Source organism: Symphalangus syndactylus, chromosome 11 (assembly GCF_028878055.3).
Source record: "Symphalangus syndactylus isolate Jambi chromosome 11, NHGRI_mSymSyn1-v2.1_pri, whole genome shotgun sequence".
In the NCBI taxonomy this organism is placed as follows: domain Eukaryota; kingdom Metazoa; phylum Chordata; class Mammalia; order Primates; family Hylobatidae; genus Symphalangus; species Symphalangus syndactylus.
The window spans coordinates 62,322,078-62,337,199 of NC_072433.2; the positions used below are offsets into that span (position 1 = coordinate 62,322,078).

Sequence of the window (15,122 nt, forward strand, 5' to 3'; positions counted from 1 at the left end):
AACCTCCACCTCCTGGGTTCCAGCAATTTTCCTGCCTCAGCCTCCTGAGCAGATGGGACTACAGGCATGCGCCACCATGCCTGGCTAATTTTTGTATTTTTTAGTAGAGATGGGGTTTCACTATATTGGCCAGGCTTGTCTCGAACTCCTGACCTTGTAATCCGCTCACCTTTGCCTCCCAAAATGCTGGGATTACAGGTGTGAGTCACCGTTCCCAGCCTGTCATTCCTCTTCTTAAAGCTCACCAGATATGCCACCTCCATCCCTGGACTCTGCACTCATTCCACTGTTCCTATCTGGGTGGTATTTGACAAATCCTTCCTTATACCCCACTCACATCTCTCTGGCTTTGGGTGAATCCTCTGAAGTCCTGGGAAAAATTTGCCAGTGATCTCCTTGCCATGAGTGTGAAGCGACAGGCCCAGAATGTATGGTTACGGCAGGTGAAGGGTGCGGACGAATGCTGTGTGAATGGAGTCACTTGGCAGCTGATGGGCAGGACAGTTGAGCCCATGATCCAATCATGACCATTTTCTCGCTGGTGGTTTGTTTATGGAAGAGATACTATTACTATTTGACCAATGGCATTCGCAAAGACATGATTGCCCCTGAGGAGGGTGAAGTGATGGTTCGGATTTCAAAGCTGATTTCTAACACGCTGCTGACGAGTCCCTTCCTGGAGCCCCTGATGGTGGTCCTCATGCAGGAGAAGGAGAATGACTATTACAGTAGCCTCATGAAAAGCATCGGTAAGGCTGGTGGGCATAAAGGGGGCTGGGGAGCTTCTATGTAGAGGGCACCTTCTTTTTCATTTTTGTTTTTGTAGAGACGAGGTCTTGCTTTGTTGCTCAGGCTGGTCTGGAACTCCTGGGCTCAAGCAATTCTCCCTCCTTAGCCTCCCAAAGTGCTAGAATTACAGGCATGAGGCACCGTGCCTGGCCTGGAAGTCACCTTCTTTCTTCTCACTTTGTCATTTGCCACCCTGATTCCACTGGAAATACCCAAAACATCAACTGTTAATTCAAATTCCCCCATCCCCCTACCATCACTGATGTCTACGCCAGCACTTCATACATTCACGTGCATCCCTGTAACCTGCAGATCTTATTAAAACGCAGATTCTGATTCAGTAGATCTGAACCTGGGGCCTGAGATTCTACATTTGTAAAATTTAAAACAATTTTTTTTTATTTTTCTTTAGCGACAGGGTCTCCCTATGTTGCCCAGGCTTGTCTTGAACATTCTGGACTCAAGAGATCCTCCTGCCTCGGCCTCCCAAAGTGCTGGGATTATAGGCATGAGCCATCACACCTGTGAGATTCTACACTTCTTCTTCTTCTTCTTTTTTTTTTTTTTTGAGACAGTTTCGCTCTGTTGCCCAGGCTGAAGTGCAGTGGTGTGATCTTGGCTCACTGCAACTGCAGAGGTTGGTCAGGATTTCGAGACCAACCTGGGCAGACCCCTGGGTTCAAGTGATTCTCCTGCCTCAGCCTCCTGAGTAGCTGGGATTACAGGCATGCCCCACCATTCCCAGCTAATTTTTGTATTTTTAGTAGAGATGAGCTTTTGCCATGTTGGCCTCGAATTCATAACCTCAAGTGATCTGCCTGCCTCAGCCTCCCAAAGTGCTGGGATCACAGGCGTGAGCCACCGCACCTGGACTGCTACTTGTTCTTTATGACCCAGCACAAATGTTACTTCCTTTACAAAGCTTCCTACCAATCTTTCTTAGTATGTAAAACACGTGGTCTCTAAATTTCTATTTGTAAATATAATGGATGATATCATCCATGGTGGGTTTTTTTGTGTGTACATCTATTTTGGTGTGAGAAATCAATCAGTGACTAATGAGGTATCAGCAAATCCTATTTCATTGTCATGCCTGATACTAGACATCCTACCAGGGCTCAACCCCAGATTCTAAGTGCTCCACACCGTGAAGTCACACTCCTCCTTCCTGTAAAATACCCTCAGAAAGAAAACAAACACCAAGAGTGAAGCTTCCCCAGTTGAGTTATACCCAGGGGATTACCCATGACCTTGCAAATGGACAGAGGCTCATTTACATTCTAAGAGTTGAAGTTAAGGCCAGGTGTGCTAGCTCACACCTGTAATCCCAGCACTTTGGGAGGCCGAGGTGGGTGGATCACCTGAGGTCAGAATTTCAAGACCAACCTGGCCAATATGGCAAAACCCTGTCTCTACTGAAAATACAAAAAATTGGGCAGGTGTGGTGGCAGGCACCTGTAATCCCAGCTACTTGGGAGGCTGAGACAGGAGAATGGCTTGAACCCAGGAGACGGAGGTGGAGGTTGCAGTGAGCTGGGATTGAACCACTGCAATCCAGGCTGGGCAACAGTGCAAGACTCCGTCTGAAAAAAAAAAAAAAAAAAAAAGAGTTGATGCTAAGGCCAGGCATAGTAACTCATGCCTGTAATCCCAGCACTTTGGGAGGCTGAGGTGGTAGGATCACTTGAGCCCAGGAGTTTGAGACCAGCCTGGCCAACATAGTGAGACCCCGTCTCTATATTAAAAACAAAACAATAAAAAAGTGAGTTGAAGCTAAGAGCACAACTCTTAGAGCTTAATAATGAGGTGTTTGCCCTTTCTGGTTGTAGTTGATTACATCCTCATGGACCCAATGGAGAGAAAACGGCTCTTTATTGAGAGCATCCCCCGCTTGTTTCCTCAAAGAGTGATCCGGGCCCCTGTGCCCTGGCACAGTATCTACAGGAGCGCCAAGAAGTGGAACGAGGAGCATCTGCACACGGTGAACCCCATGATGCTCAGGCTGAAAGAACTGTGGTTTGCAGAGTAAGAAGTCCCTCCCTTTGTTTTTCATTCCCTTTCTTTATCGCATCCACGCATAAGCAAGCCTATTCTGCTGTGCACAGTGGGGGTAGCCCTGACAGTGCAGAGAAATGAAAGAAAAAAAACTCTAGGCCAAATACGCATGTGAATTATAAGTGACACCTTTCCTTGCAGGCTTATGTGGCCCTCCTTTGTGTCCCCAGGGCACCTCGTGCCTGTCTCTAAGCACTGGAATATCCTGCTTAGTTGCACAGACTTGGAGCCAGCCTGCTCAGGTCTAACTCCTAGCTCTGCTGCTTCACAGGCATATATGTGGTCGCATCACTTTTCTGTGCCTTGTTTTCTTTATCTCTAAATTTGCGATAATGTTAATAAGAGTTTCCAATTCATGGGGTTGATAAAAGGAATAAATAACTTACTACATCCAAAGCACTTAAAACAGTATCTAATATAACTTAAACACCAGTAATTGTTAATTTGGCATTACCTCCATTACAACATCGCCCTCAGTTTTTGTTTTTGTTTTTGGGACAGTTTTGCTCTTGTTACCCAGGCTGGAGTGCAATGGCGCGATCTTGGCTCACTGCAGCCTCCGCCTCCCGGGTTCAAGCAATTCTCCTGCCTCAACCTCCCGAGTAGCTGGGATTACAGGCATGAGCCACCATGCCTGGCTAATTTTGTATTTTTAGTAGAGACAGGGTTTCTCCATGTTGGTCAGGCTGGTCTCGAACTCTCGATCTCAGGTGATCTGCCAGCCTCGGCCTCCCAAAGTGCTGGGATTAGAGGCATGGGCCATCGTGCCCAGCTCACCCTTGGTTATAATAGAACATTTACTTATTTGTCTCCCTTTAGCCTATGAAATGTGTGAATGTGTGCGGGCTTGGGTTTTATTCCTTTTTTTTTTTTTTTTTTTGAGACGAATCTCACCTTGTCACCCAGGCTGGAGTACAGTGATGTAATCTCCGTTCACTGCAACCTCCTCCTCCCAGGCTCAAGCAATCCTCCCACCTCAGTCTCCCAAGTTAGCTGAGTAGTTGGGACCACAGACCCATACCACCACACCCAGCTAATTTTTTGTATTTTTTGATAGAGACGGGGTTTCACCATGTTGCCCAGGCTGGTCTCGAACTCCTAAGCTCAAGCAATCTACCCACATTGGCACCCCAAAGTTCTGGGATTACAAGTGTAAGCCACCACGCCCGGACAGTCTTATTCCTTTGTGTAACTCAGTGCCAGTACAGGGCTGGCAAGCAGTGATCTCTCAGGTATATTTATCAATGCATAAATTGGCGAAACTCCGTCTCAAAAAAAAAAAATTGTAGGAGTCCAGATGAGACAGAAGCCACCTTTTTTCACTCTTTCATTAAAAAAAAAGTGAGATATCCACATTCCATAAAATTCACCCTTTGAAAGTACACAATGCAATAGTTTTTAATATATTCACAAGTTTGTTTAATCCTCACCACTGTCTAATTCAAGAATATTATCATTACCCCAAAAAGAAACCCATTAGCAGTCACTCCCCATTCTCACCTTCCCCCATTTCCTCCCAACCACTAAGCGATTTTCTGTCTGTATGGATTTGCTTATTCTGGACATTTTATAGAAATGGAATCATGCAATATATGATCTTTTGTGTCTGGTGTCTTTCAATGAACAATATTTTCAGTCTGCATCCACATTGAAGCTTGTATCAGTAGTGAGTGCTTCCTTTTTATGGCTGCATACTAATCCATTGGATGGCTGTCCCACATTTGTTTTATCTGTGCATCAATTGCAGTGAGCCTGGAGGTGGAAGACTGTGGTTTTTTTAGTGAGCCCTTCAAGAAGGTACAAATCCTGGTGAAAGAATGAAGACACCGGAGTTCACTGAAAGGCCAGGCTAATGAAATGATGAGCTGCCCCCATCTGAGTTTTGTATTAGAAAAATTAGAGGCAGATATGCTTACTTAGCTTTGATTGGCCGAACTTATTAGTAGCTCATGTGTTTTGCTTTGGGAGGATCTCTAGCTTTGAACGTGTTCAGTCTTAAGGGAGACCTGTGGCTTGGAGAACCTACTTGTTTTTCAAATCCTTAGTTTTGCTTGTATTTTAAAAACGAATTGAGGCGGTGAAGTCAACGTAGGACAGAGCCCACCGGTGAAAAGAAATAGCTGTATTCTCTTCTTTGAACTGAATTCAATTTTCTAAAGCATTGGAGGTGCCAGTCAGCAGTCAGGGCATTGAGAAAAAAGAAGTAATTTTCTAACTAAGTGGAATCATATAAAGTAATAACTTATAGAATGGGATCTGAATTCTGGTTCTTGTTCTGTTACTAATTAACAGTATAACTTGAGAGAAATTAATCCCTCTATGACTCTCTTCTTTCTCTCCTTTTCTTTTTTTCTTTACTTTTTTTTATTTTTTATTTTTTTTGAGATGGAGTTTCGCTCTTGTTGCCCAGGCTAGAGTGCAAAGGCATGATCTTGGCTCACCGCAACCTCCGCCTCCCAGGTTCAAGCGATTCTCCTGCCTCAGCCTCCCTAGTAGCTGGATTACAGGCATGTGCCATCATGCCCAGCTAAAGTTTTTTGTATTTTTAGTAGAGATGGGGTTTCTCCATGTTGGTCAGGCTGGTCTCGAACTCCCGACCTCAGGTCATCCACCTGCCTCGGCCTCCCAAAGTGCTGGGATTACAGGCATGAGCCACCACGCCCGGCCGGCCTGCCTGCCTGCCTTCCTTCCTTCCTTTCTTCCCTCCTTCCCTCCTTCCCTCCTTCCTTCCTTCCTTCCTTCCTTCCTTCCTTCCTTCCTTCCTTCCTTTCTCTTTGGCCCTGTTTGTTTGTCTGTCTGTCCTTCCTTCTTTCCTTCCTTCCTTCCTGCCTTCCTTTCTCTGTGACCCTGTTTCTTGCTTGCTTGCTTGCTTGCTTGCTTTCTTGTTTTAGACAAGGTCTTGCTCTGTCACCCAGGGTGCAGTGCAGTGGCATGATTAGAGTTCACTGCAGTGTCAAACTCCTGGGCTCTCTCCTCAGCCTCCCAAGTAGCTGGGACTATAGGTGCATGCCACCATGTCTGACTAATTTTTACATTTTTTGTAGAAACAGGGTCTCTCTATGTTGCTTAGGCTGGTCTTGAACTCCTGGCTTTAAGAATTCCTCCTGCCTCAGCCTCCCAAAGTGTTGGGATTACAGGCGTGAGCCACCGCCTAATCTGACCCTGTGTTCTACATGCAAATGGGAATCATAATAACAATACCTACCTCATGGAGTGCTTAGAGTGTGCTTAGAAAGTGCTTAGACTACTGCTTGGCACACAGTAATTGCTCAACAAATTAAGGTATTGCTTTAAGTACAAGCGTGTTTATGAGCTAAAAATTAAATTAACATAGAAACTAGTGAGGAAGTCAGTCTTAAAGCTGGATGAATAGCCAGAAACTTCATAAAGAAGTTCAGAAGATAACAGATAATCACATGTACATGAGTTTAAATTGATCTTGTAGCAAAGACGGCAAAATGTGGAGCCTATAGCTTCACTGAGAAGAAAGGCTTTTACCACTTGCTTTTCATGGTTCCCTGAGGAAGATTATGCCAGCAACAGAAGCACCAAAGTGAACTGAAATCATTTAGAAGAATTTTATCAACTGAACCAAAAAAATCAGCAATGAGAGCCTGGGCATGGTGGCTCATGCCTGTAATCCCAGCACCTTGGGAGGCTGAAGTGGGTGGATCACCTGAGGTCAGGAGTTGGACACCAGCCTGACCAACATGGTGAAACCCCGTCTCTACTCAAAATACAAAACTTAGCCAGGCATGATGGTGCGTGCCTGTAGTCACAGCTACTTGGGAGGCTGAGGCAGGAGAATTGCTTGAACCTCAGAAGTTGAGGCTGCAGTGAGCCAAGATCGCAACTGCACTCCTGCCTGGGTGACAGAGTGAGACCCTGTCTCAAGAAAAAAAAAAAAAAAGTGGAGGGCTTGATGAGAGCTTTTTATTAGTTTCCGCTCTTCCTTATCCAGCTGCTCTATCCTACCGATATACTCTGGACAACTCTAGCATCAATAGTTCTAGGAGGTGTCACTCAAGCATAAGATAGAAAATAAATATATATTAGGCCCAAAGGCTCTTCTGTCTCTTGGCTTCCAAACTGTGAGTTCATTTTTTTTTTCATTTATTTAGTCATTCATTCATTCATTCACTTAACAAATAGGTGCCAAGTCCTGGTTATGTGCTAAGCATTGTTTTAGTGTAGTAGAGAACAGAAGTGAGTTCATTTTTCTAGGGGGAAAACAGACAATAAATATATTAGGTAAATAAATTACATAATATGCCCTTCCTTCCTTCCTTCCTTTCTCTCTCTCTCTCTCTCTTTCCTTTCTTTCTTTCTTTCCCCTCTCTGGCCCAGGCTGCAATCTACTCGGCTTGCTGCTGCCCGCGCCGCGGACTGCCTGGGTCTGCCGGCAGGCGCCACCGCTGCCTGCCTTTTCTCCCTTCGCTGCAGGCACGCGTTCGCCATCTTGGCCACGCTGGTCGCCAGCTCCTCACGCCCAGTGCTCTGCCCGCCTCAGCCTCCCGAGGTACTGGGACGACAGACGGAGTCTTGCTCACCCAGTGCTCGGTGTTGCCCAGGCTGGAGTGCGGTGGCGTGGTCTGGCCTCGCGGCAGCCTCCGCCCCCCAGCCGCCTGCCTTGGCCTACCAGGGTGCTGGGATTGCAGCCTCTGCCCGGCCGCCGCCCCATCTGGGAGGTGGGGAGCGCCTCTGCCCGGCCGCCCCGTCTGGGAAGTGAGGAGCGCCTCTGCCCGGCCACCCACCGTCTGGGAAGTGAGGAGCGCCTCTGCCCGGCCACCCACCGTCTGGGAAGTGAGGAGCGCCTCTGCCCGGCCACCCATCGTCTGGGAAGTGAGGAGCGCCTCTGCCCGGCCACCCCGTCTGGGAAGTGAGGAGCGCCTCTGCCCGGCCACCCATAGTCTGGGAAGTGAGGAGCGCCTCTGCCCGGCCACCCATCGTCTGGGAAGTGAGGAGCGCCTCTGCCCGGCCACCCCGTCTGGGAAGTGAGGAGCGCCTCTGCCCGGCCACCCATAGTCTGGGAAGTGAGGAGCGCCTTTGCCCGGCCTCCCATCGTCTGGGAGGTGAGGAGCGCCTCTGCCCGGCCGCCCCGTTCGGGAAGAAGTGAGGAGCGCCTCTGCCCGGCCACCCATCGTCTGGGAAGTGAGGAGCGCCTCTGCCCGGCCACCCATCGTCTGGGAAGTGAGGAGCGCCTCTGCCCGGCCGCCCCGTCTGGGAAGTGAGGAGCGCCTCTGCCCGGCCGCCCCGTCTGAGAGGTGAGGAGCGCCTCTGCCCGGCCACCCATCGTCTGGGAAGTGAGGAGCGCCTCTGCCCGGCCTCCCATCGTCTGGGAGGTGAGGAGCGCCTCTGCGCGGCCGCCCCGTCCGGGAGGAAGTGAGGAGCGCCTCTGCCCGGCCGCCCCGTCCGGGAGGAAGTGAGGAGCGCCTCTGCCCGGCCGCCCCGTCCGGGAGGAAGTGAGGAGCGCCTCTGCCCGGCCGCCCCGTCCGGGAGGAAGTGAGGAGCGCCTCTGCCCGGCCGCCCCGTCCGGGAGGAAGTGAGGAGCGCCTCTGCCCGGCCGCCCCGTCCGGGAAGAAGTGAGGAGCGCCTCTGCCCGGCCGCCCCGTCCGGGAAGAAGTGAGGAGCGCCTCTGCCCGGCCGCCCCGTCCGGGAAGAAGTGAGGAGCGCCTCTGCCCGGCCGCCCCGTCCGGGAAGAAGTGAGGAGCGCCTCTGCCCGGCCGCCCCGTCCGGGAAGAAGTGAGGAGCGCCTCTGCCCGGCCGCCCCGTCCGGGAAGAAGTGAGGAGCGCCTCTGCCCGGCCGCCCCGTCCGGGAAGAAGTGAGGAGCGCCTCTGCCCGGCCGCCCCGTCCGGGAAGAAGTGAGGAGCGCCTCTGCCCGGCCGCCCCGTCCGGGAAGAAGTGAGGAGCGCCTCTGCCCGGCCGCCCCGTCCGGGAAGAAGTGAGGAGCGCCTCTGCCCGGCCGCCCCGTCCGGGAAGAAGTGAGGAGCGCCTCTGCCCGGCCACCCATCGTCTGGGAGGTGAGGAGCGCCTCTGCCCGGCCACCCATCGTCTGGGAGGTGAGGAGCGCCTCTGCCCGGCCACCCATCATCTGGGAAGTGAGGAGCGCCTCTGCCCGGCTGCCCCATCTGGGAAGTGAGGAGTGCCTCTGCCCGGCCACCCATCGTCTGGGAGGTGAGGAGCGCCTCTGCCCGGCCACCCATCGTCTGGGAAGTGAGGAGCGCCTCTGCCCGGCCACCCATCGTCTGGGAAGTGAGGAGCGCCTCTGCCCGGCCACCTATCGTCTGGGAAGAAGTGAGGAGCATCTCTGCCTGGCCGCTCCGTCTGGGAAGTGAGGAGCTCCTCTGCCCGGCCGCCCTGTGTCTGGGTAGAAGTGAGGAGCTCCTCTGCCTGGCCGCTCCGTCTGGGAGGTCTACCACGGAGACCAGAAGCAATGTGGGGGCTGGACGTGGTGGCTCACACCTGTGGTCCCGGCACTCTGGGGGGCGAGGCGGGTTGATCACTTCGGGCTAGGAGTTCGAGACCAGTCTGGCCAACTTGGCGAAACATGAAGAATACAACAGACAAACCAACCAACCAACTCAGTGACAACAAAACAGGTCTACCCTGGAGTCATACTCTAATTTTTTCTATTTTCTTCCCTTTCTGATCCTTTATCCCACTTTCTTTTTCTTCCTCCTCCTTCTCCCTCTTCTTTGTCAAATAGAGGTTTGAGTTATTATCACTGATCCATATAAAGTCCCTCTCTCATTTATTTTAACTCCCACCCCCCATTTCTATTCCCCGACTTCCCATGTGCAACCTTCCTAATATGTTTGATACGCATCTTTTTGTTTGTATGTATTTTTAGAAAATGTTTATTGTTTTTTTATGCAAAAATTAATTAAAAAAAAAATAAATTACATAATATGTTAGAAGGTGATGGGTACTATGAAAAGAAAAATTACCCAGAGTAATGGGGATAGGGAGTGTAGTTTGTGTGGGGCTGGGTTGGGGCTGCTTGCCCATAAAACACTTGTTTGAATCTAACAAACCTCCCCGCCACCCCTGTTCCGCTAATGGGATAGATGCAGCCTAACACCAGGGTGCATTTGTTTTTGTTTTTGAGACAGAACCTTGCTCTGTTGCCCAGGCTGGAGTGCAGTGGTGCGGTCTCGGCTCACTGCAACCTCTGCCTCCCAGGTTCAAGCAATTCTCCTGCCTCAGCCTCCTGAGTAGCTGGGATTACAGACATCTGCAACCAACCCCGGCTAATTTTTTTTTTTTAGTAGAGATGGGGTTTCACCATGTTGGCCAGGCTAGTCTCTTAACTCCTGACCTCAAGTGATCCACCCACCTTCGCCTCCCAAAGTGCTGGGATTACAAGCGTGAGCCACCGCACCCAGCCCCAGGGTACATTTCTTGACAAGCAGAGCACTCACCCATTCTGGCCCTTTGGAGGGGGCAGAGCCTGCACAACCACACACCCAGCCATGGGTAGCCTTTACTGTGAAGGTGACATTTGAGCCAAGGCTGGAAGGTGAAGAGGTCAGCTCCGTAGAAGTCGAGGGGATGAGTACTGGAGGCAGCGGGAACAGCTTGTGCACAGGACCCAAGCAGCAGCAGGTGGGCGCGTCCTGGAAACAGTATGAGGTGAGCGTGCCTGGAACACTGTGAGTCAGGGAGGCGGGTAGGAAAGGAGATGGGGCAGGGGGGAGGTGACAGGCAGGACAGGAGCAAGAGAGATGGCACAGGGTGCAGAGCACCTAGTGGGCCCCAGTCACTAGGCACGCTTTTACTCTGAAATGGGAAGTCATTGGAGGGTTTGGAGCAGATAGAATCTGACTTAGCTGTTAAAAGGATACCCCTCGTAGTGGAGAAAACGCTCATTTCTTCTCACTGGTTGGCCTTTCTTCACCCTCACAGTGACAGGAGTTAGAGGGCTTAAAGAGGCTTTTTTGGCTCCATAAGCTTTTTTTTTTTTTTTTTTTTTCTTTTTAGAGACAGGGTGTTGCTCTGTCATCCAGGCTGGAGTGCAGTGATGCAATCAGGGCTCACTGTAGCCTTGACCTCTTGGGTTCAAGCGATCCTCCTGCCTCAGCCTCCTAAGTAGCTGGGATTACAGGTGTGCACCACCATACCTGGCACGTCTATTTTTTTTTTTTTTTAGACAAGTCTCGCTCTGTCCCCCAGGCTGGAGTGCAGTGGCGTGATCTCGGCTCACTGCAAGCTCCACCTCCCAGGTTCAAGCAATTCTCTGCCTCAGCCTCCCAGGTGGTTGGGATTACAGGCACCCGCCACCACGCCCAGCTAATTTTTTTGTATTTTTAGTAGAGACGGGGTTTCAGCATCTTGGCAGGCTGGTCTTGAACTCCTGGTGATCCACCCGCCTCAGCCTCCCAAAGTGCTGGGATTACAGGCGTGAGCCACCACGCCCGGCCTTTTGTTTTGTTTTGTTTTGTTTTGGAGAGATGATGTTTCACTATATTGCCAGGCTGGTCTTGAACTCCTGAGCTCAAAGCCATCCTCCCTCCTTAGCCTCCAAAGTGCTGGGATCCATAAACACTTTGTTTTAAATCAAAGCATTCCTCAAAGTTACCTTCAAGAGCTCACCCAGAGGCTTGGGTGAATCCCATTTGATGATGAAGATGCTCTGCTTGGTCCTGGCCTCTGGGTCTTCACTGTTGTAAAGAACATTGATTTGTCCATTTGATACCCAAGTTCTCAGCCAGCTGAGTCTCCAGCTGGTGCCACAGCCCCGCTCTTCGATGGGTTATGCAGAGTGAGGCACATCTAAGGCTCGGGAGCACTCTTGGGTCACCTCATTTGTCCCCTCCCTGCAAGCGTTCTTTAGGACTTAGCTCCTCCCTCCTCAGCCTCCCATATCCTCCTCAGGATCTTTCCATATCCTGGAATTAATTTGATTCTGCTTAGCTTTCCTCTCATTGAGAAACGTGAATACACACCCTTGGAACCTGTCCTGTGGGATTTGTTATTAAGCGTTCTTTAGCTTAGGAAATTTCTCCCTCTCTTTTGGCAGATTCAGAGACCTCAGGTTTGTTCGAACGGCAGAAATACTAGCGGGAAAATTGCCTCTGCAGCCTCAGGAATTTTGGGATGTGATCCAGAAACACTGCCTGGAGGCGCACCAGACTCTTCTCAACAAGTCAGTATCTGCCCTCCGAGTGGGGCTGCACCATGGTATCTTAAAGAGTGAAAACCCACTGAAATGAAGCTGGTACCCAGCCTGGGGGTCGTCCCACTGGCATCCTTTCGTGTCTTTTTTTTTTTTTTTTTTTTTGAGACAGTCTCTTTCTGTCGCTCAGGCTGGAGTGTAGTGGTGTGATCTCAGCTCACTGCAACCTCTGCCTCCGGGGTTCAAGAGATTCTCCTGCCTCAGTGCCCCCAGTAGCTGGGACTACAGGTGCGTGCCACCACGCCCGGCTAATTTTTTTTGTATTATTAGTAGAGACAGGGTTTCACTGTGTTAGCCAAGCTGGTCTCAATCTCCTGACCTTGTGATCTGCCCACCTCAGCCTCCCAAAGTGCTGGGATTACAGGCATGAGCCACCGCGCCTGGCCTCATGTCCTCTTTTCTTCATGTCCAGCTGCTTTCTGCCCCATGCCTAGTCTCCCTCTGCCTTCTTGAAACTCCCCCATCACCATTCCTTGGGAGGCTGTCACCCCCATTTCCTCCTCCTGGAATCCTTTAGACCAGCGGTCCCCACCCATTTTGACAACAGGGACTGGTTTTGTGGAAGACAGTTTTTCCACAGACTGGGGTAGTGGGAAGGTTTCGGGATGATTCAAGCACACGGCATTTACTGTGCACCTTATTTTTATGATTACATTGTAATATATAATGAAATAATTCTACAACTCACCGTAATGTAGAAGCAGAGGGAGCCCTGAGCTTGTTTTCCTGCAACTAGATGGTCCCATCTGAAGGTGATGGGAGACAGTGACAGATCATCAGGCATTAGATTCTCCTAAGGAGTGTGCAACCTAGATCCCTCGCATGTGTAGTTCACAGTAGGGTTCACGCTTCTGTGAGAATCTAATGCCACTGCTGATCTGACAGGAGGCAGAGCTCAGACAGTAATGAAAGCCATGGAGAGTGGCTGTAAATACAGATGAAGCTTGGCTCGCCCACCTGCTGCTCACCTCCTGCTGTGCAGCCTGGTTCCTACAACCAGTCCATGGCCCAGGGGGTGGGGACCCCTGCTTTATACCTTGCTGTGTTACAGGGGAATGCATTCGAATGACTTATATTCAGATAGTCCAGATAAATGGCCTCAAGATTTCAAGGCAAAAGGGTTTCATACATTTACACTATTCCTTTTTCCTTTGCAAATGCCTGCAAGACTACCTCCACAGCCAGAGAAATTCCCTTGTGTAAAACAGTGATAATAATACCTGCAGATGGGTTTTCTGTTAGCAGAGAAAATGTAGATGCAATCATTGGCACATAATAGCTGCTCAATAAATCTCATGCCTCTGACCAGTAGTGGTGCTTCTCTGATTGCTAGAGTAGTACCTTTTTAGCAATCAGAGAAAAGATGCGATAGGATGAAAAGGCCAGTGGTTTCCACTGGGAATTAGAAACTGGGGAACATGGGAGGAAAAAAACAATGAAGCATCTATTTCTTTTTGTTTGTTGTTGTTTGTTTATTTGTTTGTTTGAGACAGAATTTCACTCACTCTGTCACTCAAGTTGGAGTATAGTGGCACAATCTCAGCTCACTGCAACCTCCCGTCTCCCAGGTTCAAGTGATTCTCCTGCCTCAGCCTCCCAAGTAGCTGGGACTACAGGTGTATGTCACCATGCAATATGCCGAGCTAATTTTTGTTTGTTTGTTTGTTTTTGTAGAGACGGGGTTTTGCCATATTGTCCAGGCTGGTCTCTAACTCCTGGCCTCAAGTGATCTACCCGCTTCGGCCTCCCAAATTGCTGGATTACAGGCACGAGCCACCACAATTGGCTATTTCTTCTTTTGGTTTTCTGATTTCTACCATCAACTTCTGAGCAGCCAGGGTCACACTGGAGTTTCTCCTTTCATGTTTTCTTTCTTTGCTCCTCGTTCTCTCTTTCCCCCTAAGAAGTTTGAATCAGAGGCCAGGCATCTGCTAGAGAGAGAGAAGTTGGACAGAACATTCTAGTTCCTTATGCCCCTTTACCCCAATCTCTGATTATAGTGAAGAAACTGTAGACTCTTTCAGCAGGACGTGCCACCAATATCCCCTTTCCATTTGGGTATTCTCAATGGAAGAATAATCTCTTAATTCAAATCTTACTACTTTCTTCCCAAGAAAGAGGCATGGCAGGTAAGGTGGCGGGAAATTGAAGGTACTGATTTGCAAGGCTGCTTGGTGGGACATGAGCCCATCTGCCTCATCACTGAGCTCAGGGGGCATGGCAAGAGGGTTCCTCGGAGCCCAGAAGAGCTTCTCATATGGACACCCTTCTGTCTTTACAGGTGGATCCCCACCTGCGCCCAGCTTTTTACCTCACAGAAGGAGCACTGGATTCATTTTGCTCCCAAGAGCAACTATGACTCCTGTCGAAACATTGAGGAATATTTTGCTTCCGTGGCATCGTTCATGTCGCTGCAGCTCAGGGAGCTGGTCATTAAGTCGCTTGAGGACCTCGTTTCCCTTTTCATGATACACAAAGTATGTCAGGGACCTGCACTTGGACCTTTTGAGGGGAATAATCTGGTCACCTGGTTAGAGCCAGGATTCTTTTTTTTTTTTTTTTTTTTTTGAGACAGAGTCTTGCTCTGTTGCCCAGGCTGGAGTGCAGTGGCGCAATCTCGGCTCACTGCAAGCTCCGCCTCCCGGGTTCACGCCATTCTCCTGCCTCAGCCTTTCTGAGTAGCTGGGACTACAGGCGCCTACCACCACGCCCGGCTAATTTTTTGTATTTTTAGTAGAGACAGGGTTTCACTGTGGTCTCGATCTTCTGACCTTGTGATCCGCCCGCCTCGGCCTCCTAAAGTGCTGGGATTACAAGCGTGAGCCACCGCGCCCGGCCCAGGATTCTGTCATGTATGTCCTCAGCTTGAGCCAGGGCACAAAGTGAAATGCTTGACTTGCACCCACATCAGGCAGTTGTTAGTTTATAAAAATGCCTTCTTTTAGCTGGAAGAAGGATATTGAATATTCCCAACACACACACACACACACACAAATGGTAAATGTGGCCGGGCGCATTACAGGCCATGCCTGTAATCTCAGCACTTTGGGAGGCCAAGGCGGGGAGATCACCTGATGTCAGGAGTTCAAGACCAGCCTGGCC

General features: G+C 50.0%; 1 protein-coding gene across 2 annotated transcripts in view; it reads left to right on the top strand.

Annotated features, from left to right (window-relative positions):
• DNAH3 (dynein axonemal heavy chain 3) overlaps window positions 1-15,122 on the top strand; it is a 225,107-nt gene that overhangs the window by 22,863 nt on the left and 187,122 nt on the right. For both annotated transcript variants that reach the window (XM_055233091.2, XM_055233092.1), the window contains 4 exons: window positions 560-749; window positions 2,619-2,814; window positions 11,865-11,990; window positions 14,302-14,497. In XM_055233091.2, coding sequence (XP_055089066.1) covers window positions 560-749; window positions 2,619-2,814; window positions 11,865-11,990; window positions 14,302-14,497 — 708 coding nt within the window. The remainder of the gene's footprint in view (window positions 1-559; window positions 750-2,618; window positions 2,815-11,864; window positions 11,991-14,301; window positions 14,498-15,122) is intronic.